Below are 22627 nucleotides of genomic sequence, written 5' to 3' on the forward strand. Positions count from 1 at the left end.
CCGGAGGAGACGCTTCTCTCCCAGCTTCCACCCACGCCGTGGTTTTTAACCCAAGGACAATCCTGGCGGATAACTTCCCCTTTCCCTGCGCTTACTTTTGGAGGCACCTGGTATCACTGGGGCCTGGGAGGTGCAGGAGTCCCTTCGGAGGCGCCCCTGGAGGGCTCCTGTCAGGGGCCCAGGGGCCCGGAGCCCCAGCCCCTAGGAGGCCGAAACCCAGGGAGTGACCTGCGGGGCCTCCGGGCACTGTAGGCTGCACCCCGGGGGGCAGGTGACCCGTGCTTCCCTGAAACAGCCTCCTAGCATGGGCGAGAGGCCCAGAGATGGGGGGCTTCTCCCCATCACCACCCCGCCCTTCCCGCAGGGCCTGGGGACAGCCCTGTCCCCCAAGCCTCCTGGAACCCCAGCCCATGTCCTCCCCCACCTCTCCAGGGCCTTGACTCTTCCCACCTGGAGACCTCTGCTGCCTGGACAGTGTCACCTGGGGGTCCGTTCAAACCTGCAGCAGCCCTGCTACCCACCGTCCCCCCAGACACCCACACGCTCCCAGTCTGGTCCCCGAGGACCTCGGCCCACCTCTCACCCCTCACGGATGCTGGATACCATGCGAGGGGCAGGGCGGCGGGGCTTGCAGCCTCGGGCCAAGTATCTCCCTGGGGCTCCTCCCCTCTCATGCTCTTCCCCCAGAGGGCACCAGGGCTCCACGCCAGGCAGGCGCCCTCATGGTCCCTGCAGTGCTGTGGGGAAAGGCTCGCTCCCCAAACGCAGTGACACCCTCGCCCCCGGGGAGGGGCCAGCAAGGCCCACGGTGGGAGGGAGAGGAAGAGAAAGGGGCCCCTGGCTGCCCATCCTGTCTCTTCTCGACAAGCAGAGGGGGTGCTGCAGAGCCAGGCACCCGAACTTCCTCCCTTGCACCCTGGCCGACGGCCCCATAGGGCAGCTGTGCTGTCTGCCCGGCTCCCGGGAGCCCTGCAGGGGTGGGTCTGAGGCCTGGCCTGGGCCTGGGGGCTGTGGGGATGTTGACCCTGCCGAGGCCGGCCCACCCCTCGGGACCACCTCGCCCGGCGCTGCCGGCTGGGAAGTGTGGGTGTCCCTGTGCCCCCCTCACACCCGCATCCTCACTGCCCAGCGGTGTCTGCAAATGGACCCTCCTGTCCCACAATCGGCCAGAGGCCCGAGCACGACTGTCCCTGTTTCTCCCCATTTCACAGACAGGGTGAGTCCAGAACCGCTCGGCAGCTGGGCCCCTGCTGTGGGGAGTCACGGCTCAGGGTTTCACACAACAAATTCTGATTTCACCTCCAAAACCTGCGAGAACATCAGTGCTGCCGCCTTTGCAGGTAAAACAGCTCAGACCTGGAGAGACCACGTGAGCAGGTAACAGCCTTGCAAGAGGGGCCGAGCCCCCTTGTCTGACCCGGAAGCTGGGTGCCCCGCACCCAACCCCGAAGCACAGAGAGAAGTGCCCACAGCATGGCCTGGGTGAGACCAGTGGCAAGTAAAACTACCCCCACGGTTAGCTCACAGAAGATTCAGAACGTACGTACGTACGTACGGGGAAAACCCTGGAAGAAATCCCACAGCTGTCACTGAGAGGTATAATTCCCAAAGGGTTTCTCAAAACTCCTTTACTGTGGTTATACGACTTCGGCATGTCTTTAAACTATAAAACAATTTGGCTGATGTTAGACAAGTGGTAACAGCTCCAGCTCTGGGAAAGATCTTCTAGAATGTTCTCTGGGGCAGGGGTGGGCCTGGCCACATCCGGAGCCCACCCCTGCAAGGCCCCGAGGTCAGGGCTCTTCACACCTGTCCTCAGAAGCAGGGTCTCACCCTCCTCTCTCTGTGTCTCTGTTTCTCTGTCTATATATGTATTTATATGAAACAAATGCACGTATAGTTACTGTTCTGTGTTTTTCCAGAGCAAAAAAACGAAATCATTTTTCGTCAATATGTACTTGACTAAACTGTGAAGAGATATTTCTACGAAGCCTCGGAAGTCAGATCAATGGATTTGAAATGTTTAGACAAACAGCACCGTGATTTGTAGAAATTGGTGAGCGAGTGGACAGGCAAACGGGCCCATCAATCCCACATGAAGGTTGGAAACAAAACGCCTCAGGGAAATTCGTCTCAGGGCTCGCATCCTTTTCAGACTTCTTCAGGCTGACTTAGTAGGAGAACTGTAAGCAAATAAAAAAGTTCCCGCAAACCAGGGAGGTAAATCCTTTCGCAAGTGGCGTCCGGGGTTCAGAGCCTCTCGGGCTCCAGCTCTGGGAGGGGAGCGTGAGTGACTCGCCCGGAGCTGGGAGAGACCCCGCCCTCCCCGGCCGCTGGGCCCCCGCCCCAGCCCCTCCCCCCCGCTCCTCCCTCCACCCTCCCTCCCTCCTGGGCTGAAACTGGCCGAAGGAGAGCAGAGACAGCTCTCTCTCTCTCTCTCTCTCTCTGGCCACCGTCGCCTGCACCCTGCCCCCTGCCCCTGCTCCATGGTGACCCGCAGGCCGGTGACATGAGTCTGCCCCGTGTTCTGCTCGCCCTGCTGCTGCAGGCCTGCTGGGCCACCGCGCAGGACGATGTGGCAGCCTCGAGGGCCATCGCCTTCCAAGGTGAGTGGACTTGCCGCGTCTGGGACTCTGGCCTCGGCTGCCGGGCGAGGCCGGCCTGGACCAGACGTATCAGCTGTGATGCCCCAGTGGGACCCCAGCCCCCTCCCTTGCTGCCCGAGCGCTCAGATGCGAAGGACCCCGACAGGAGGAGGCTGAGCCTCACCCGGGGCTCAGCCCGCAAGCTCCCTGAGCGCCTGTCCTCGGCCGGTGCTGCCCCCTCTCAGCTCCTTTTGATTCCTTGCTGGTGGTCAGTCAAGAAACACGGTCACCTGTCCCCACCCCCCTCTTCTGAAGGTCATGCCCCTGGTAGTTTTAAATTCAACTTGGAAACGCGGTAAGAAAACGGCCTCAGCTGTGGTGAAGGGTGGACTCCCCGCCCTTCCGGGAGGGTGGGCGTCTGAGGTGCTGCAGGGGCGCTGGCCGGGAGGCGGCTGGTGGAGGACTCACCTGGGGAAGGTGGGCACAGGGCGTGAACTGCAGGCCCCCTCCTCCCGTTCCCGGCCCAGACTGCCCCGTGGACCTGTTCTTCGTGCTGGACACCTCTGAGAGTGTGGCCTTGAGGCTGAAGCCCTACGGGGCTCTGGTAGACAAAGTCAAGGCCTTCACCAAGCGCTTCATCGACAACCTGAAGGACAGGTAGGACCTCTGTCCTCTTGGGGACGGCCGGCCTGGTGTCGCCCCTGCCGTGGCCCGGCAGGCAGAGCTGAGCCTCAACCTGCTCGGCTGAGTCCGCATCTGAGAAGGGTGGTGTCGGCCGGGCCACTCGAGTCCCCCCCCCGAGTCTGAGTGGTTCAGATGGGCCAGGAAAAAGCTGAGTTTGAGATGGAGCAGGCCGGTCGGCCGGGAGGGCGGAGGGGGCAGTGCTGCTGCCTGGGCTCTGGGCCCCGAACCCCGAGGAGGAAACAGCTCCCCACCTCTACAACTGAGCGGGCGTGGGGAGCTGACCGAGGCCCTGTGGGTCCGCCCCATGTCTGGAGGGGGTGCTCCCCGCCAGCCACCTGGGCACCGACCACTGCCCAAGGGGACGGTCAGAGCCCACACCCCGGACCCGAGGTCCCAGTGTCCCCTTTGTCCAGTGTCCTGGTCGGAAGGGCCACCAGCCCAGTCCTGAGTTTGGGGGCATCACGCTCCATCCATCCGTGTATCCACTCACTCACGGGGGAGCCCCGGGCAGTGGGTGTGGCCGAGCACAGGACACGCCTGCAGAGGGGCGGCTCAGGGCCCCCGGGGGGGTGGGGTGGGGTGGGCTCAGCTCAGACCAGGCTCCTCCCCCTCCCTCACCTGCACAGGCCCCACCCCTCCTCCCACCCTGTCCCTGCTGACCCACTCACCCACTGAGCAGCTGACCCAGGCGCCAAGCCTCCCACCCACCAGAAGGGGCTGCAGGGACAGAGGACAGGTCTGCCCAGTGCAGGGACTGTGGGACTGAAGCCCCAGGCCTCCCGAAATGCCCGGGTTTATGAGGCCCAGGGAGGGCCCCGGTGTGGATGTGCCTCGGGGAGGGGGCGCCACGGCAGCCCTGCAGCCGATCGTCCCGCTCCAGGGGGCTCTAGCCCTGCGCCTCAGTTCTCCCGCCTGTGAACTGGGGGGTTCTTCCCGCTGTCGGTGTTGGTTCTCCACAGGGGCCTCCGTCACCCGTCTGCTGATGGGCTGGGGGCCTGGCCACCCCCGGAGACCATCGACTGAGGTGCCCAGGGCAGAGAGAGGAGGCCACTCAGATCCAGGGGTCCCCACCAGTGTCCCTCCCCTGCCCACCGTCAGCGGCCCCACTGCTGTCCATGGAGGGTCTGCCCCCCACCCTGTGGCCCTAGAGCAGGGTCTTGGCACACAGCTCCTTGTCTGAGGCCCTGGAGAGCCGGGGACATGGTGGTCACTAGCTGGCCGCCCCTGCCCTGTGTGGCCCCTGGCGCCGGGACCCAGGGTCTTGGGGCCGCTCGGGAAGCCCAGGCCGGGGCCCGCAGGCTCCTCCCTCTTGGGGCGAGACGGAACCGGCCGTCTGTCCACCTGTGACGTGGTGGCCGTCCTGCCTTCGGATGGACACAGTAGGGGAGCAGGCCTGGGTCTGGGGAGGGCCGCTTACCTCCGCGGGGCCCGCAGGTACTACCGCTGTGACCGCAACCTGGTGTGGAACGCGGGCGCGCTGCACTACAGCGACGAGGTAGAGATCATCCGCGGGCTCACGCGCATGCCCAGCGGCCGTGACGTGCTCAAGAGCAGCGTGGACGCGGTCAAGTACTTCGGCAAAGGCACCTACACGGACTGTGCCATCAAGAAGGGGCTGGAGGAGCTGCTCGTGGGGTGAGCGCCCGTGCCCACCCAGCTCCCGTCTGCGGCCCCGCGGCCCTCAGAGGCTGCTGCACCTCCCTGATCGCAGCCTGGTCGGCCAAACTCCAGGGCTGCCCGCTGGCAGGCCAGGCTCTGGTGCCCAAGGTCCCCAGGACCAGTCCCAGTGGCCTAGGGGGTCGTGCTGCCGACCGCCGCCCAGCCTGCCCTGTGCTGCCAAGGTCGCTCTCCACCCCCCTGTCCTTCCTTCCAGTGGCCCACTGTCGTCTCAACTACTGAAGGCAGAGGGGACCTGAAATGTGATCCCACAGAACTTTATTTTCTGTTTTAATGTCCTTTCCTATAATCCCACTTATGGCCGGATCAACACAGAGAAACAGGAAACACTGCCTTGGGTCTGGGTCTCCCTCCAGGGTTTCTAGCCCCCGCCCCTTACCTCCAGTCTAGGGATCTCAGCTCTGCGGTTCCAATGGGGCCCTGAGCTGTCAGGGTCAGTGCTGGCCTGAGGGGGCCAGGCTGGGTGGTCTCACCTCTCCCACTTCCTGCAGGGGCTCCCACCTGAAGGAGAACAAGTATCTGATCGTGGTGACTGACGGGCACCCCCTGGAGGGCTACAAGGAGCCCTGCGGGGGCCTGGAAGACGCTGTGAATGAGGCCAAGCACCTGGGCATCAGAGTCTTCTCTGTGGCCATCACGCCCGACCACCTGGTAGGATCCCTGCCGGGCCTACGTTAGGCAGGGTGGGGGGTGCGGGTACAGGCACAGCCTGAGGGACGGGGGGCTCCAGGGGAGCAGAGGTGGGGAGGGGCCCGGCGCTCCCACTGTCACCAACGTTCGCCCTTGTTCTGGTCGTATCCACGCCAGGAGCCACGTCTGAGCATCATCGCCACGGACCACACGTACCGGCGCAACTTCACGGCGGCCGACTGGGGGCAGAGCCGTGACGCGGAGGAAGTCATCAGCCAGACCATCGACACCGTCACGGACATGATCGTGAGCGCCACCCCGCCCTCCCCGCCGTGACCAAGATGCAGGAGCTCCTGTGCCTGGGAATGAAGATTAATTTGACTTTTCTCTTTCACTTTTCAGAAAAATAACGTGGAGCAAGTGGTAAGGCCCCCCTACCCCCCGCCCCGCACCATAGCATCCCCGGCGCCCGTTTCTCCACCAGCAGGCTGAGCACGGGCAGCCGGTGCGGCTGTGCCTGGGCTCTCTGACGTGTCCCCTGTCCCTTCCTCCGCAGTGCTGCTCCTTCGAGTGCCAGGTGAGTGGGGCCCCCACCCTGCCCCGGGCCACCCCGGCTCTGCCGCCTCGCGCTCACCGTTCTCTTGTGTCTTGCAGCCCGCCAGAGGACCTCCCGGGCTGCGGGGCGACCCCGGGTATGAGGTGAGTGGCCGCGTCCTGTCCGTGCTTTCCTCCTTGGGGTTGGGAAGCCTGGGAGAAATGTCCCTGTAGCCTGGCACCCAGGCGTTAGGGATGCGCTGGACCCCAAGCAGCCGTCCTGAGCGCTTACCGCCTGCCTGTTGTGCTGAGCAGGTGCCCTAGCCGCGGGAGAGAGTCCAGGCGCCGTGACCCCACGCCGATGCGGCGGCCACGGGCTGCTGCGGGGTGAGGCCCGCCGCTCCGGCCTCTTCCCCATGGGGGAGGGAGCAGCCTTTCTGGAGTGACCACCCCTGTGGCTTCGCTTCTGGAGGTGGGCCCCCCGTGGGATGGGCAAACATGGGCCCAAGGCCATGACTGCTTCGTGCGGAGGTTTTGGAGAACAACATTAGTTCCCAGTGTTCACAACCAGGGAGCTTGCTCGTGAAAAGTCCAGATTTCTGGCTTTTCCTAGAAAGTGTCAGGTGCGGTGGCCGTGGAGCCACATGGCTACCTCCCCTGGGGGGCTTCTGCACCCCACCCACCCCGCCCGCCCCTGGGAGCCCAGCACAGCAGCAAGAACAGGCGGAGAGAAAAGATTCAGGGGTCACTCCAGCCGGCGCCGGGGCAGCCCCTGGGCCCAGTGGGGTGTGTGGGAGGGGACTGTGGACCAGACCGCACAGATCCCAGGATGGGCCACGAGAAAGGTGCCTGAAAACCACGTTAACACTAGGGACCAGATGGAATAGCTTTTTAGACCTTTTTTGTTAGCAAGTAGAGGGTCCTTCTCACCAGCTTTTTAGAAATAAATGAAATTTGTCCTCTAACCTTGATCTGCTCTGTATTCCAGGGAGAAAGAGGGAAGCCAGGGCTCCCGGGAGAGAAAGGAGACGCTGGAGACCCCGTGAGTGCTGAGCCCCTGACCAAGGGGGATGGGGGCGCTGAGAAGCCAGAGGCCAGGGAACCAGGCTGGGGAAACTTCCAGAAGGATGGCTGGTTTCTGAGCACCATCGCCATGTGGCCTGACCCTCAGAGGACACGGCCCCCGTGGGTGGCGAGGACCAGGGCGCACACGGCATAGCCATCCTTCCAGCACCCCCTGCCCAGGAAGACTCCCCATGCCCCTCAGGTGCCCCCACAGGCCCACCTGCTCTCAAAAGACGGGGGCAGGGGGCAGCCAGCAAAGTCCCAGGGCCTCTGCTCAGCCACGGCCAGTTTCCCCTCTCCCCGTGGCCCCGGGGGCGCTCTGGACCTCCGCCTCCCTGGAGCTCCTCTGAGAGACCCCAGGAGGGGGCGGTGAGGCCTTCATAGCAGGGCGCTTCTCAGACACAGGTCAGTGGTCAGCCAGCCAGGTCTCTCCAGCTGACCGGGCCTGAGTAGGGTGGAGAGTAAGCGGGTTGGATGGGGGCTGCCCCTGCCCCCAGGGGTGTCTAACGCACCCCTTCCTCTGTTGCAGGGAAGGCCTGGGGACCTCGGACCCGTCGGCTACCAGGGCATGAAGGTGCGTCTCCCCCTCCTCTACCACAGCCTTTCCTGGGGCCTCGGCATCGGGCCTGGGGCGCCCCTAACAGCCCCTTTCCCTCCTCTGTTTGCTGTCTAGGGAGAAAAAGGGAGCCGAGGGGAGAAGGTGAGTGACATGAGACTTTGGGGGGTGTCCCTCGGGGCACAGAGTGGCCCCCTACTCTGGACAGGGACGATGCTGCCTGTTCCCGGCGTGGCTGGGCTGCGATGAGCTGGGTGGTGGGGAGGCGCCCTCCCTGGGGACCTCGCCCCACGATGGGGAGACCAAGCCCCTCACCCTTCCTTCCTGTCTCCTCAGGGCTCCAGGGGACCCAAGGGCTACAAGGTGAGTGTGGCCGGAGGGGCACGGCCAGTGGGGACACTTCCCTGTGGGGTGCGGTCTGACCTTGGTCTGACCTTCTTTGGTTTTTGCACTTCGCAGGGCGAGAAGGGGAAGCGTGGCGTGGACGGCGTGGACGGCATGAAGGTCACCCTCAGCTGGGGGAGGGCTGGAAGCGGGGCCCGTGTTTCAGGAAGGGATGGTGGGCAAGGCTGGCCACCCCAGGGAAGGTGGGTGGGTAGGGGTCTCAGGTGTGGCCACCCCTGGGCAACTCTGAGGCAGCATGAAAGGCAGGAGACGCTTCCTGCCAAGCCCCAGGTCCCAGTGGACCCCAAGCCCCCTGGCCAAGCTCAGAGCTCCTTCTGCCGGGTGGGGCTTTCTTGGGAAGGGGGTGGGTGAGCCAGAGCTGAAAGGCTTGACCACCAAACCTGCCTTCCTCCTTGCAGGGGGAGACGGGGTACCCTGGCCTGCCAGGCTGCAAGGGCTCGCCCGGATTCGATGTAAGTCGCTTTCTCTCACCGACATTTTAAGACTGTCCTCAAGAGTGAAAGCTGCCTCAGCCCTCCTGCTGACACACTAAGAAGTCACACGGGCCATACCACGTGCAGACCTGCCCTTCTGGCTTGTCACTCACGTGTGTGCAGCCCAGTGGCTGCGGTTTCAGAATGTGGTCTGACTCTGCGTCCTCTCCCCAGGGCCTCCAAGGACCCCTTGGGCCCAAGGGCGACGCGGGTGCCTTCGGACTGAAAGGAGAGAAGGTCAGTGACTCGAGCCCGCGGCGGGCCAGGCTGGGGCTTTACGACCCACCGAGCATTGAGCAGAAATTCCTCCTGGAAGCAGGTTCTCGCCCCTAGTCTGGGGGTCAGGCCCCACCGCCCATGGGGGATGAGGCCTCGCCACTGCCCTTCCTGGGGCCGTCAGGGCTGGGGGTGGGACCCTCCGCCCCGGGGAGTGCTGGTCACTCAGCCTCGGACACGTCCTGTCCCCAACACACCAGCCGCCCCTGCTCGTCCATCTTCGGCCTCCCTGGTCACCTCAGGAACGTCCACGTAGCCCGCAGCCTGCGGGTCAGCCCAGAATCGATCTGCTCACGGGAAATCTAAACTCAAGAATAAACAGGGTGATGATGATGCTGCAGTGGGCGGAGCAGTGAGGCACGAGGACCTCACGTTTTGAGTCTAATTCAAATCTGTTGCTGGTATTTTTTTCAGCAACAGGAAGTGCTGGGAAAGTTGGAGCAGTAACACGAACTCTGCCCCAAATGCGTCCTAGCAACGCACATGTCCTGGAGTGTGGGCCGAGGTCCCCAGCCTGGCAACAGTGGGCCTCCACTCATGAGAGCCGGGCTGGCCCCTGTGGTGGGCGGCATTTGAACCCAGGAGGCGGGTTTTGTGCAGAGATGTGGGTGTCTGGGGAGGGTCCTCTGCGTCTGAGGCTCCTGCAGTCAGTCAGGGACGGCGGCCTGAAGCCTGGGTGAGCAGGGCCAGCGTGGGGTCACTGGCCCCCAGGACGGCTGGGCATGGCCTCCTGAAGGCTGACCCTTGGATCTTTCCAGGGTGAGCCTGGAGCAGACGGGGAACCTGGGAGGCCAGGGAACACGGGGCCCCCCGGAGACGAGGTGAGCATGCACACAGCCCCCCCATACAGCGGGGTGGGCCCCGGCCCTGGGAGGGCCCTCAGGGTCAAGGACAAACAGTCTGCACTGTTGTCCCCAGGGTGAGCCTGGAGAGCCTGGTCCCTTGGGAGAGAAGGGAGAAGCCGGCGACGAGGTAGGAGCCCTCCTCCTGATGCCCGAGCCTCAAGCAGAGTTCCCGACGCAAACCAACACTCGTGTTCATTCCTCTTAATTCCAGGGAAACGCGGGACCAGACGGACCCCCCGGAGAGAGGGTGAGTGGAGGTGCCCTGGGCCTCACCACTTAGTGGCAGACGTGGACGGTGTGGCCAGCCCTGTGGTCTCAGGTGGACAGACCCCGGAGAGCGTGCTGGAGCCAGTGGGACCCCAGTCTCTGAAGGACGGGGTGTGAGATGGAGGGACGGCCAGTCCTGGCATCTGCTGGGGCGCCAGGCCCCGAGCCCCCAGCCTGCACCGTCAGGGCTGTAGCCTTACCGCTCTCTGCTGCCTCCACACAGGGCGGCCCTGGGGAGAGAGGACCACGGGGGACTGCAGGTGCGCGGGGCCCGAGAGGAGACCCGGTAAGTCACTGTTCCTAAAGCTGGGACCCCATCCCCTGGGGGCAGAGACCGGGGCCAGGCCAGGGTCAGGCCATCAGAATCATAGGACACGCCACCAAGGCCCTCTGGCCCCTAGATGTGGGCGACCCACGCCCTCGCCGCCTGTTTCCCAAATATACCTCCCGACACACACTTCTTGTGTGGGAAATGCCGCAGCTCCTTCCCCCGGGCCCCGCCCAGACCTCCAAGCTGCGTGGCCCCGGGTCACCTCCAGGGCCTGGGAGGCAAGGTGAGCTGGGTGTGGCTTCTCCACTCACGACGGATGACCAGGGAGCAGCCACCAGACGCGCCGTGTAAGCACGTTCTCTGCAGCGTGGCTACCACCTTCACTCCGGCTGGCCCTGCGTCTGGCTCCACAGGGTTTCCCCGAGCTGCGATTATTCTTTAGCTTGGCCTTTGTTTAGCAGCTGACTCAGCGAGCCCCTCCTGCCCCCAGGGCTCCGTAAACGTTTTGCAGACGCAGCCTGCATTCTTCCGGGTACAGTTTCCCTTTGTTAAAACTTCAAGAGCAGGAATGTTGGAAACGGCTCAGTGGCTGCTGCTCAGCTCACCTCCAAGGCCCAGCAGGCTTCACCATCAGGGGCCACGCTGGGCTTCCTCTGCCACGCGGTTAAGCGGGAAAGGCTGGCAGGACCCAGAGCATGGGCACCGAGTCAGACTCTGCCCAGCTGGAGGGGAGAGCGGGCCTCACCCTGTGGCTCCGGGGTTAGGAGGCAAGGACGCTGAGCACAAGCCTCAGCTGCGGCGACGCCGCTCCCCGTCCTCAAGCATGGGACACCTCTCCAGGCTGTGCTCTCCCCCTGGGGTGACACTCGGACGTAGGGGCAAATGCTTTTCCTCCAGCTGCGTGTCCAAGGCGTCCCGATGGGGAGAATGAGTTTAGCCAAGGCCAGGGTCAGGGGGAGAGAGGTTTGTCTTTCTGACCCGGGCCCCCCAGAACCCCACGCCCCGCCCCAGGCAGGGGTGGGGAAGGACAGCAAAGCAGGGATGATGGAGCTTTGACCCCCTTTCCGAGCCCAGTGCTTCAGGTCAGGAAACAGGACTGAAGGCCAGGCTGTGCCTCCAGGAGGTGCCCTGGACAAACGGGAGGGGAGGTACGGTCAGCCCCACACAGCTCTGGGCCCCGAGGCCAGGTGGACGATGAGATGCCTCCCAGCCTCGGGGGGGCTGCTGGCCCTTTGTCATGGCCCCTTGAAAGCACAAGTCACCTGATGGCCAGGCACGTGGCCACGTTGTGGGAAACACATGGACAAGCGTGAAAAGGAAGGCCGAGGCCAGCCCACAGCAGACAGCGGCCCTTCCTGGCTGTGTGAGAGCTGCCGGGCCCTGGCCTCGCCTGGTGGCCACCCGGGGCAGCTGCCCTCTTCCATCTCCACCTCAGCGGCTTTTCCTCTCCAGGGCGAAGCTGGACCCCAAGGTGACCAGGGACGAGAAGGCCCCGTTGGCGTCCCCGGAGACCCGGTAGGAAGCCCGGCTGCCGGGGGTCGGGGGGAGCTGCTGCCAGTTTGGATCAGCTCACAGATTTAGGGGGAGGTCTCTTTTCTCTTCTGACCTGGGGTGCTTCCTGCAGCGGCATAGCCTGGAGACCTTGGGATGTCTGGGGTCGGGTGGGGGGCCAGGGTGGCTGGTGCAGATTGGTGAGCTGGGCCCAGTGCTCCCACGGGAGCCCTGTCTCAGGATGGGCGCCTGCCAGGATGCAGCCCTGAGTGCACAGAGCCCCATGCTGCCCCCAGCTCTGCCCTCAGAGTGAGGAGGGGTGCCCTGGCTCAGCTGGTGCTGGGGGAGTGCAGTGGGCTTGGAGGCCGGGCTGGGGCATGCGGGGGCAGGGCGGGCAGCAGCAGGGGCGTGCTGGAGTCGGGGGACCCTGGGGACCCCCTGGCCTGGTGGAGCGGGGTCACGGGGGACTGAGCCCAGACAGAGACATCCCACATTGGAGACAGGGTGTGTGAGCCTCTCTCAGTGTTTGGAGCCCAGAGGCGAGATCTGGCTGGAAACTGATTTGGGAGTGTTGGTGCACAGAAGGTTCTAGAATTCCTGGATGTGACCTTCTAGAGGCCATGCTGGGGATGAGGAGGACAGTGGAGACCTGAGGAAGCAGCGGGCTGGGTGGAAGGAGGGGGCGGGGGACAGGCAGGAGGCTGTGAGCGGCTGGGGGCAGGGCACCGGTGAGAGGACCCTCCCCAGGGAGCATGACACCCACCACTGCTCTCAGCCCATCTTCTCCGGACCCCGGCCCGGGGCCAGCCACAAGTGTCCACGAGTGGAGGGTGGGGACAGGATGCATGCAGAGGCGAGGCAGTTTGGGATGCAATCCGCACTGGGCAGGCCTCGGCCAGAGGGACACCGCTGGTGGCCAGTGCATCCTGGCAGAGGTCAGCAGGGCCTGCTCGAGCTCCAGCCGGCCCTGGGGTAGCACAGGAAGGGGGGACACACAGCCTGGTGCCGCCCTTGTTATGGGGGTGCTGGCCATCCAGTGGGGAGACAGACCACACATAGTGAGGATGTAGCAAGCTGACCTATGTGCGTGGTGAGGACGCCTGGCTTCAGAGGTAGGTCCCACAAGGCCCTCGACCCCGCCGGCCGCTTCCCGTGGGGTGAGGGCTGCCCCAGGGTCCACGAGCCCCTGAGGGCCCCTGCGATTCGGGGTGCTGCCGGGCTGGGCATCGGCCAGCTCTGCCGCTTGACCTGCGATGCGGCTTCTTCCTCGGCGCCCTCGGAAGGGTCTACTTCCTGCCCCTCCTCGTCCCCATTGACTGTAACGAGATTGTCTGCAGTATTTTGCTTTACAGAAAAATACTGTAGGGAGTCCCCTGGTGGCCTAGTGGTTAGGATGCCAGGCTTTCACTGCTGTGGTCCGGGTTCAATCCCTGGTAGGGGAAATAAGACCCCGCAAGCTGCATGGCATGTCCAAAAATAAAGAAAAATACTGTAATAAATATCAACATCCATCTGCTGTTCAGTCAGCTCATCTGTCCATCTGTCCATCCATCCATCCATCATCTATGTACATGCATGCATCTATCTGTCCATCCACCCATCTGTCATCTGTCTATTCATCTATCACATATCTGTGGATGTGTGTATCCATCCGTCCATCCATCCATCCATCTACCCACCCAGCCGTTCATCCATCCATCCATCCTGAAGAACTTCCAAGGCTATGTCCAGAATGTAAGTTCTTAGCAAACTTTCTTAGCCCCAGTGGTGTATGTGTGAGTTGATATTTGCCAAATAATCCTACCTACTTCTCTATCTGGCCCCCACTCACACTCCCCCGAGAGTGTAAAATAGGATGGCTCCCACACCTTTGCCAAGATGAGCTATGATCAGACTCCTGATGTGAGCTTTTTCTCCCCTCTTGCTCTGACTGTTCGTGGGTTTACGGGCCAAGCGCGGTCTCTGCTGGGCTGTTGAGGCAGCTGTTCATCTCCCACCGGTATCTGTGTTTCCCACGTTGATGGCGTGGGGCTCCATCCATGGTGCAGACATTTTGTCAGTTGTCAATCTGCGTCCTGACCTTGTCTATGGTACCTTGTGGTTGAGGATGTTCTGCTCGTTTACAAAGATTTACAAATGCGCTCGCCCCTTTTAGTGTATTTTTTGCTTACGTCTTTGATTTGTCTGGAGTATAGGCTGTGGGGCTGGAAGAGGGGTGAGCTTGGCCTGCTTGGCTTTTTCGGGGAACGGCACACGTGGCTGCAGTCTTTCCCGCTGATTGAATTGCACTTCCGTCGTGTTGAAACCCCCTCACCCACGTGCACCTCTTTCTGGTCTGGTCACCCCTCCTCTTTCTATTCCCACCCAGTTCCCACGACCGTAACTCATGTGGCCTCAGGCCGGGCTGGGCCTGCTGCCTGGGCGGCTTCCTGGGCCCCTGCCTGGGCCCCTGACTTTCCTGGACAGGAACCAAGGAGCAGTAACTGCTCCTGGCCGGTGCTGCCGGGACAAGCTGCCCGGATGACCCAGGTCTTTCCTGTGGCACCTTCAGGAAGTCATTCAAGACTCTAAAGGCACGGAACTCTAAAAGCAGGAACCGGCGCTGGGGTTCGTGGGAGCGTCCCAGCAGCACTAGTCTTCAGTCGTAATAGTCACTGCAAAGAAAAGGAAACGACCAAGAGTGTGGGGAGAGGGAGGCCCCACCCCCGGCGGTGGGGACCCCGGGCGCTGCTGGGGGTGGCTGCCCCCTTTGGGAGGGGCCCTGTGTCCCCCCAGCCTGTGAGCGACCGGAGACGGCCCCCTCCCGACCCGTGGCTCCCGGCCAAGGAGGCGCTTGGTCGCCTGGACATTCGACTTCCAGGCCTCCAGGCTCTGGCTTCTGTGCCCCGCCCTCCCGACCCCACCACGGACCACAACCGACTCCAGGCCCAGCAGGAGGCTGGCTCCGACCCCAGGGTCCATGCAGGGAGTTCTGGGAAATGTGTTTTCCCAAATCCCAGGAAAAGGCAGTGGAGAAACAGAGGACAGGGTCCCGTCGTCCCGTGGCGGGCCCAGCCGTCAGGCCTTGCCCATCCCACGTCCCACTGCGGTGGGCGCCCCCTTCCACCCGCGAGGGTGCCGGCTGCCCACAGGAGCTCCGCCCGAGTTTGGTCTTTCTGTGTCTTAGGCAGGTCCTTGAGTCCCAGTTTCCCAGGAGGTACTACCCGGGACCAGGACGTGCCGCTTTTCTTGCCCCGAGGCAGGTCTCGGGGCCCCAGGCTGGCCCCCTGAGCCTCCGTGGCCCCGCGGCCAGCGTGCAGGGAGCGTGATGTTGGCGCTGGCCGAGGCTCACAACCGCGCCAGCTCCCGAGCCGTGGCCACGGCCGGACCCCTGCCCGGTGTGGGGCGGCAGCGCTGCAGGCAGCCTCCTGGCCGGATAACGGGCGTCGTGCACATTTGTGACGGGAGGGCAGCCAGCAGAGAACTCACGAGAAGTGCCGCCTCATGACGGGGCCCAGGGGACGGGCCTCTGAGTCCAGGGTCCTGTTGGTGGGCCCCAGGGGGGCAGGCAGGCCAGCAGCCCCCTGAGTGACACACGCTTGCCCTCCTCGCTGGGGCCTGGCTGGGGGCGTCTGCGCAGTGCTCAGGGGACTGAGAGCCTGGACCTGGGAATGCAGGGGTCACCTCCAGAGAGGAACGGGGATGGAGCAGCCAGCAAGCGCGGGGTCTGGGGCCTGGGGGGCTGCTCTGGGGCAGAGGGGGACCGATGACTGTGTCCTCTCTCTGCAGGGTGAGGCTGGCCCCATTGGACCGAAAGGATACCGTGGCGACGAGGGGCCCCCAGGGACCGAGGTGAGGAGCCCTCCCCGCCCCCCATCCTAGGAGGGGCCAGCCCTGGACCCAGACCCCATCCCGTACCCAGCGCTTCCTTAGGAGATCCCCCCAGGCTCCTTACCTGTTAAAACTGTTTCATTTCACCTCACAATATATGTGACTCTTAGGACATTTAGAAAATGAAGAAAACTACAAAAAGAAATCTAAAACACCCACCCAGAGATAAACAACATGAACAGTTAGGCTTATTTCTTTCCGAATGTCTTTTTTCTTTCTTTGCATATTATGCCTTATAAATTTGACTTGGTAAGGTTTCTTTGTTGGTTTTCTCATCACGAGCTCAAACCTTAACGGTTTTTCAACACATTGTTGGCGTGCTCCCGTTGGCCACACCTGTAGCTCTATCCGCTGGTTTCTCCACCCCCACCGGATGGGCTCTCGGGTTTGAATTTCCTGCAGTGACCCCGTGGGTTTCTGTCCCTGTTCTGGTCACTTCCTCCTCGGGTCACTCCCTGGGTGGACCACTGGGCAGGTGTGGCCTCTAAGGCCCGAAGGTTACACGGCCCCCCAGGGTCACTGGTTTAAAAACCCTTCTTTTAGTTGTTTCTGTGCTGCGTGAAGACGTGTTATTTTATTTAATTGTCCCTCTTTCCTCCAAGAGGCCTTGTGCCTCTGAGCCTGTGTGGCTCGCTGCCTGGTGTCCACTTCATTTTCTCCTCCTTAGGGCCCCGGAGGAGCCTCAGGGCCCCCAGGACCCCCCGGAGACCCTGGGCTGATGGGCGAAAGGGTGAGTGACACAGGGCACAGGGCACAGCCCTGATAGGGGGGCTGCCTGGGACCCCAGAGTCCAGAAGCGGCCGGCCTGGGTGAGTCCCACAGTGACTGGACATGATCTGCTCTCCCAGGGTGAAGACGGCCCCCCCGGAAATGGCACCGAGGGCTTCCCCGGCTTCCCTGTGAGTGCCCCCCAACACCCCCTTTGGCCAGTCGGGCACACAGGGGCTCCGTGGCTGGGATTGCCCCTCGTGGTCCCCCGCCATGTCAGAGCCTGGCGTGACTGTCCTGCCTTCCCTGCAGGGCTATCCGGGCAGCAGGGGTCCTCCCGGGATAAATGTGAGTACACGCCCGTCTGCTCTGTCGGCCCCTAGAGCACACGTGCACGTTCAAGCACATCGCTCCCACACCTGGGCAAACACGAGTGCAGAGGCACACACACGTGCAAACATTCACACACGTGCAGACGCACTGCCCCCCGCAGCCCAGCTGTCGCCAAGGCGCCCCCACCTGCGTCTCCGTCTCTGGAAGCCCCGCCTGGCCCCGGGTGGGGTGCCCCTGCTGACACTCCCCTCAGGAGCCGAGGGCTCCACTGCACCCCCCAGAGCCCTGCCCTCCCCAGGAGCCCAGGCCCGCAGCACCCACCCCAGACCCTGGGCCCGGCTCCCCCTAACCACGTGCTCCCCTGCAGGGCACCAAAGGCTACCCTGGCCTCAAGGGAGACGAGGGAGAAGCCGGGGACCCCGGAGAGGACGTGAGTGCAGAGCCTGCCGCACGCTGTGACATCCGGGGTTGGCCTCGGCCTCCAGGGCCCGGGCCCGAGGGCTGTGGTGGCTCCGAGGGCGGCTGGGCGTCCGGGACCGAGGGTGCGGTGGTCAGGCTCACGGCAGGGGGTCCAGGGGCTCCGGCCACGCGTGGCGGTGCCTGCAACACCGTGCTGTCCTTCCAGAACAATGACATTTCTCCCCGAGGCGCCAAAGGAGCAAAGGGCTACCGAGGCCCCGAAGGCCCCCAGGTGCGTCGGCGGGTGCGGGCAGGTGCCCTACCCAGAGGCTGGGGGGTGGGGGCGGGAACCTGGGAGCCAGGCTCTGGGGAAGGGCTTGGGAGGCGGGGCTTCAGCAGGCAGGATGAGGGGGAACGGGCAGTTTCGGGGTGGGGGGCTGAGCAGGCAGGGGTGGGCAGAGAAGGGGAGGGTGGGTCTCCAGGTGAGGCGTGATGGGCACGGCAGGGCCCAGGGTAGTGCCTGGGTGAGGCTGGGCACCCTGCCCCTCGAGGTGGCGCCATTAGACCCACAGGGACACTGCCCCGGGCGGTGAGCACCCACAGACCACCGGGAAAGAGCACATTAGACAGCTGTCGCCCCGCGGACGGAGGTGGCAGGTCCCCCAGCCCTTAACGTGCAGAAGCCTCAGCTGCCCCTAGTGTTCGGGGGCCCCAAATGGAGGTGGGGTCAGCCGAGGGCTCCCATCAGACCTGCAGCCCAGGAATCGGGCGGGGCCCCAGCGTCCACCCTCTCCTGTCCTTTCTCTGACAGGGACCACCAGGACACATGGGACCACCAGGGCCAGACGTAAGTGGGGTGTCTGTGAACATCCTTGGGGGCCAACTGCTCTGGCCCAGGATCCTGGGAGGGTGGGGAGCCGTGATGGCGACGGGGGGGGACACGTGATGGCCACAGGGGGGCACATGGTGGCCGTGGGGGTGTGATGGCCGCAGGAGACATGTGATCGCCATAGGGGCACATGATGGCCATGGGGGAGCATGCGATAGCCACTGGGGGGACACGTGGCCACAGGGGAACATATGAAGCCGGGGGGGCACATTATGGCCACAGGGTGGACATCTTATGGCCACGGGGAGACACGTATTTGCCCCCACAGGAACATGTGATGGCCACGGGGGGGGACACGTGGCCACATGTCAGGGACCACATCAGGTGCTCATGCCCTGCAGGCAGGGGCCTCACAGGCAGAGCAGGGCACACCATGGGAAGGGAGACACCCTGCCCAGCCCAGCCCCTCTGTGGTCCCAGCTATGGTCCCAGGGGATGGGGACCTGGAAGGCTGGCCTCACCCCCAGAGCCTGGGGCAGCCCTGGAGGGGTCACAGAAGGGCCTGTTCTGTCTCATGGGAGTGTCTCACCCCCTCCCCAGGAATGCGAGATTTTGGACATCATCATGAAAATGTGCTGTGAGTATCTCCACCTTCGAATAACTGTCCTAATTAGAAGGAATGTCCTGCCACAGTGCTGGCCGGGGTGAGGCAGGCAGGAGGGCAGGCGTGTGCCCACCCACGAGAAAGTCCTGACGGACCGAGGAGGGCTGGCTGGAGGGTTTAGTCTAAACGACCATGTAATTTCCTCTTTCTCCTCTTCCCAGCTTGCTGTGGTGAGTGTTACTCTTCCCCTGGTGTTTTTAGCTTTCGAGTGGACTGACCCCATGGGTGGTGGAGCCCCTCGCCCACACTCCCACAGCCCTGGGGTGCTGGCCCACCTCGTCCTCTCCCCGGTCACTCACACAAGCAGGCACGGGGGGACGGGAGTTCTCCCCAGTGCCCCCGGGTCCTCGAGGCCCTGCCCCTTGGGGCTGCCCTGCTCTGGAAGGGGTCCTGGGAGGGGCCCCGAGGCTGAGCCCGCCCCCGCCCACAGAGTGCAAGTGCGGCCCCATCGACATCCTCTTCGTGCTGGACAGCTCTGAGAGCATCGGCCTGCAGAACTTCGAGATCTCCAAGGACTTCATCGTCAAGGTCATTGACCGGCTGAGCAGGGACGAGCTGGTCAAGGTGAGGTGCCCACCCTGGCCTTGCTCGAGGACGGCGCTTCCCAGGAGGGGTCTGTCCTGACACCAGAGTGGAAGGGCCGGGTGCTGGGGGCCATGGGACAGATGCTTTGTTTCTCGAAAGCCGAAGCCCCCAGCCCACCAGAGCGTGAGGGTCACCCCGGGGGCCCGGGGGCCCGGGAGCTGGTCCAGCCTGGGACAGGTGGTGGATGGAAGGGTGGCCCAGGAGGGGCATGGGTGCCTCGAGGGCCCCTGGTGGGGGCCGCTCCCGACCGCGGCTTCTGTCCCTGTGCAGTTTGAGCCTGGGCAGTCGCACGCGGGCGTGGTGCAGTACAGCCACAACCAGATGCAGGAGCACGTGGACCTGAGGGACCCCAACATCAGAAACGCCCAGGACCTCAAGGAGTGAGTGCGCTGCTCGGAGCCGGCCACACACGGTCCCCAGCGGCCCCCCAGCCCTGCCCCGGCCCCCTGACCCGTGCCCTGCCCCCAGCCCCCTGGCCCCCTGACCCCCACTGAGGGCGGCGCCGTTGCCCCACAGAGCCATCAAGAAGCTGCGGTGGATGGGCGGAGGCACCTTCACAGGCGAGGCTCTGCAGTACACCCGGAGCCGGCTGTTGCCACCCACCCAGAACAACCGCATCGCCCTGGTCATCACGGACGGCCGCTCAGACACCCAAAGGGACACCATCCCCCTCAGCGTGCTCTGCGGCCCTGACATCCAGGTGGGGCGGCCTCCATGTCTGCGCTGCCACCCTTGCACCCTGGGGCTCGGGGGACTGTCCCCACCGGGGGGCCACGCCAACACTGCCCCTCCCCCCAGGTGGTCTCCGTGGGCATCAAGGATGTGTTCGGCTTATCCGCGGGCTCCGACCAGCTCAACGTCATCTCCTGCCAAGGCCTGGCGCCCCAGGGGCGGCCGGGCATCTCGCTGGTCAAGGAGAATTACGCGGAGCTGCTGGACGACGGCTTCCTGAAGAACGTCACCGCCCAGATCTGCATAGGTGGGCGCGGGCAGGGCCCCCTCGGCCCAGACGTGGTCCTGCTCTGCTCTCACGGTGACCTCCGGCCACAGGAGCCACACACCCACAGCCAGCAGCAGGCCTGCGGCCCCCCCAGCCGCTTCCCGCTCTTCCCCGAGGAGGCTGTGGCCTGGCTCCCTCGTGCCCCCCAGAGTGTGGGCTGCACCGCCTCTCCCGCCCGTTGTCCCGGAGCCATGAGCACACGTGTGCACTGGGGTCTGAGGCTCGGTGCACCCCCAGGTGCGAGCCGTGCTTGGCCTTGGAGCCTGAGGCCCTCAGAGGTGCCCACCTAAGAACATGCTTGCCATGTCTATCCGGGCCTGGCCCAGGGTCAGAGCTGAGTCCATGGTGCAGACAGCTGGTCGGCAGCCAGAGAGAGCTGCAGGGTCAGACTCGGGGCCCTAGCCCTCCCGGTGGGCACGTACTCAGCCTCGTCCAGGGACAGCATGGCCCGGGGTCTGAGCTGCAGACCACCCTTCCTCCTCTCTGAGCCTTGGTTTCCCCATTCTGGGAAGGGGGGGGTGCCTCACTGGGCTGGTGCCTGGGGGACCATTCCATCCCTCAAAGGCCCCCTCTTGAATAAAGGACACCCCTCCTGGTGGGTGTAGGGGGACCAGCTGTCCAGGAGCGTCAGCTGTGCTTCCATGGAGATGCCAGGTGTCCTCTTGTTGGGGAGTTTCAGGTGGAACAGCGGTCTCTGAGATTGCTGGGTCCATGCTGTGGGGTTTTCTCTTTTACAGACAAGAAATGTCCAGATTACACCTGCCCAAGTGAGTACCGGGGGAGGGGGAGGGGCTCTCGGGGTGGGGCACCAGGTGAGGAGGGTCCGGAGGCCACAGGGCAGGTGGGGCCAGGCTGTCCGGGGCCTCGGTGTGTGCTCACGGCCGCCCCTGCCCCCAGTCACCTTCTCCTCCCCGACCGACATCACCATCCTGCTGGACGGCTCGGCCAGCGTGGGCAGCCACAACTTCGACACCTCCAAGCGCTTCGCCAAGCGGCTGGCTGAGCGCTTCCTGACGGCGGGCCAGACGGACCCGGGCCAGGAGGTGCGCGTGGCGGTGGTGCAGTACAGCGGCACCGGGCAGCAGCGGCCGGAGCGCGCGGCGCTGCAATTCCTGCAGAACTACACCGTGCTGGCCAGCGCCCTGGACGCCATGGACTTCTTCAATGATGCCACCGACGTCACCGACGCCCTGGGCTACGTGACCCGCTTCTACCGCGAGGCCTCGTCTGGCGCCGCCAAGAAGAGGCTGCTGCTCTTCTCCGACGGCAACTCGCAGGGCGCCACGGCGGCCACCATCGAGAAGGCCGTGCAGGAGGCCCAGCGGGCAGGCATCGAGATCTTCATGGTGGTGGTGGGCCCCCAGGTGAACGAGCCCCACGTGCGCGTCCTGGTCACCGGCAAGGCGGCCGAGTACGACGTGGCCTTCGGTGAGCGCCACCTGTTCCGCGTGCCCAGCTACCAGGCACTGCTGCGTGGCGTCTTCTACCAGACGGTGTCCAGGAAGGTGGCGTTGGGCTAGCAGCCGGGCCACCGCCACTGAGACGGAAAGTGAGAAGGGGACCCGAAGGTTCCTGACCCACCCGACTAGCTAGGTTTTTTTTAAAGGAAAAGCTTGAAAGGCCATGATTTCAGTGCTCTGTGTTTTGCCGGCCCCTCTGAGCGGGGTGTTGCCGCCCCTGACCCTGGGCTCTGCTGGCCCCCTCCCGCCGCCCACCTGAACCTGCACCGGAACCGCCCTGCCTTGCGCTGCCTGTCAGGCTCCCCTAATCCCGAGTCAGAACCCCTAAGCCTGGTTTCTCTTTCCTTCCTGGGGTCAGCTGTCACCGCCTCCCCTCCCCCACTCCCTCGTAGCTTGACTTCCGCGCCACGGATCCTACAACATCCTTCACGAAACACCCACACCTAAAGTCAGGTCTCCCAGGGAGCTCGCACGCGCTGATGAGCCTGAGCCCTGGTGAGCCGACACCTCCTCCCGAGGCTCCCGTCACTCACCCCCGACCAGCAGAAACCGCGACTCCTCCACCCTGTGTCCCAAAAACCCCAGAGCAAAGGTGCTATCCTCCCCCCATCCCCAGCCCAGGCTGCAAAGGCCTCGCCCCGCCACCAGGGGCAAAGTAATGCGTTTCATCAAAAACAAGCCAAAGTTCTTTTCCCTCAAGGAAGTGATTGGTTCTACATTTTACTGAAGGCCTTCCTGGTACTTTAGTTTTACTTTTACTCCTTCCTGTGTTTTTTCTCAACGGTGTCCATGTCGGCGACTTTTCTAAATAAAGGCTGTCACTCTCCTTTCCGCGGTCATCTGTCCGAGGAGTTAAACCCACTCGGCGTTTGCACTTTGCACCAACAGGAGGACTCAGAGGTGCTTGGAGCGCCCCACTCAGAGCCAGTAGAGGTGCCTCCCCCCTCTTCCACGTCTGGGGCAGGAGCTGGGAGGGGCCCTGACACCCTGGGCTGCAGAATCAGAAGTGGATTCAGTGGG

The 22627-nt window shown here is 63.9% G+C and overlaps 1 protein-coding gene across 1 annotated transcript; it reads left to right on the top strand.

Moving 5' to 3' along the window:
* The first annotated feature begins 2374 nt into the window (after positions 1 to 2374).
* COL6A1 (collagen type VI alpha 1 chain) lies at positions 2375 to 22433 on the top strand. The gene is given in 36 exon segments (XM_082625629.1): positions 2375 to 2606; positions 3113 to 3242; positions 4704 to 4904; positions 5438 to 5597; positions 5754 to 5882; positions 5979 to 5999; positions 6133 to 6153; positions 6231 to 6275; positions 7099 to 7152; positions 7705 to 7749; positions 7849 to 7875; positions 8068 to 8094; positions 8191 to 8235; positions 8535 to 8588; positions 8784 to 8846; positions 9644 to 9706; positions 9804 to 9857; positions 9942 to 9977; positions 10221 to 10283; positions 11721 to 11783; positions 15528 to 15590; positions 16297 to 16359; positions 16478 to 16528; positions 16650 to 16685; positions 17038 to 17100; positions 17296 to 17361; positions 17881 to 17916; positions 18499 to 18535; positions 18724 to 18754; positions 18756 to 18854; positions 18856 to 19126; positions 19418 to 19527; positions 19664 to 19847; positions 19946 to 20126; positions 20885 to 20914; positions 21045 to 22433. Coding segments are annotated over 36 exon segments (3342 nt in total). The 5' UTR covers positions 2375 to 2509; the 3' UTR covers positions 21668 to 22433.
* The last annotated feature ends 194 nt before the right edge of the window (positions 22434 to 22627 follow it).

Source organism: Mesoplodon mirus, assembly GCF_964341445.2.
Source record: "Mesoplodon mirus genome assembly, chromosome: 6".
In the NCBI taxonomy this organism is placed as follows: Eukaryota; Metazoa; Chordata; class Mammalia; order Artiodactyla; family Ziphiidae; genus Mesoplodon; species Mesoplodon mirus.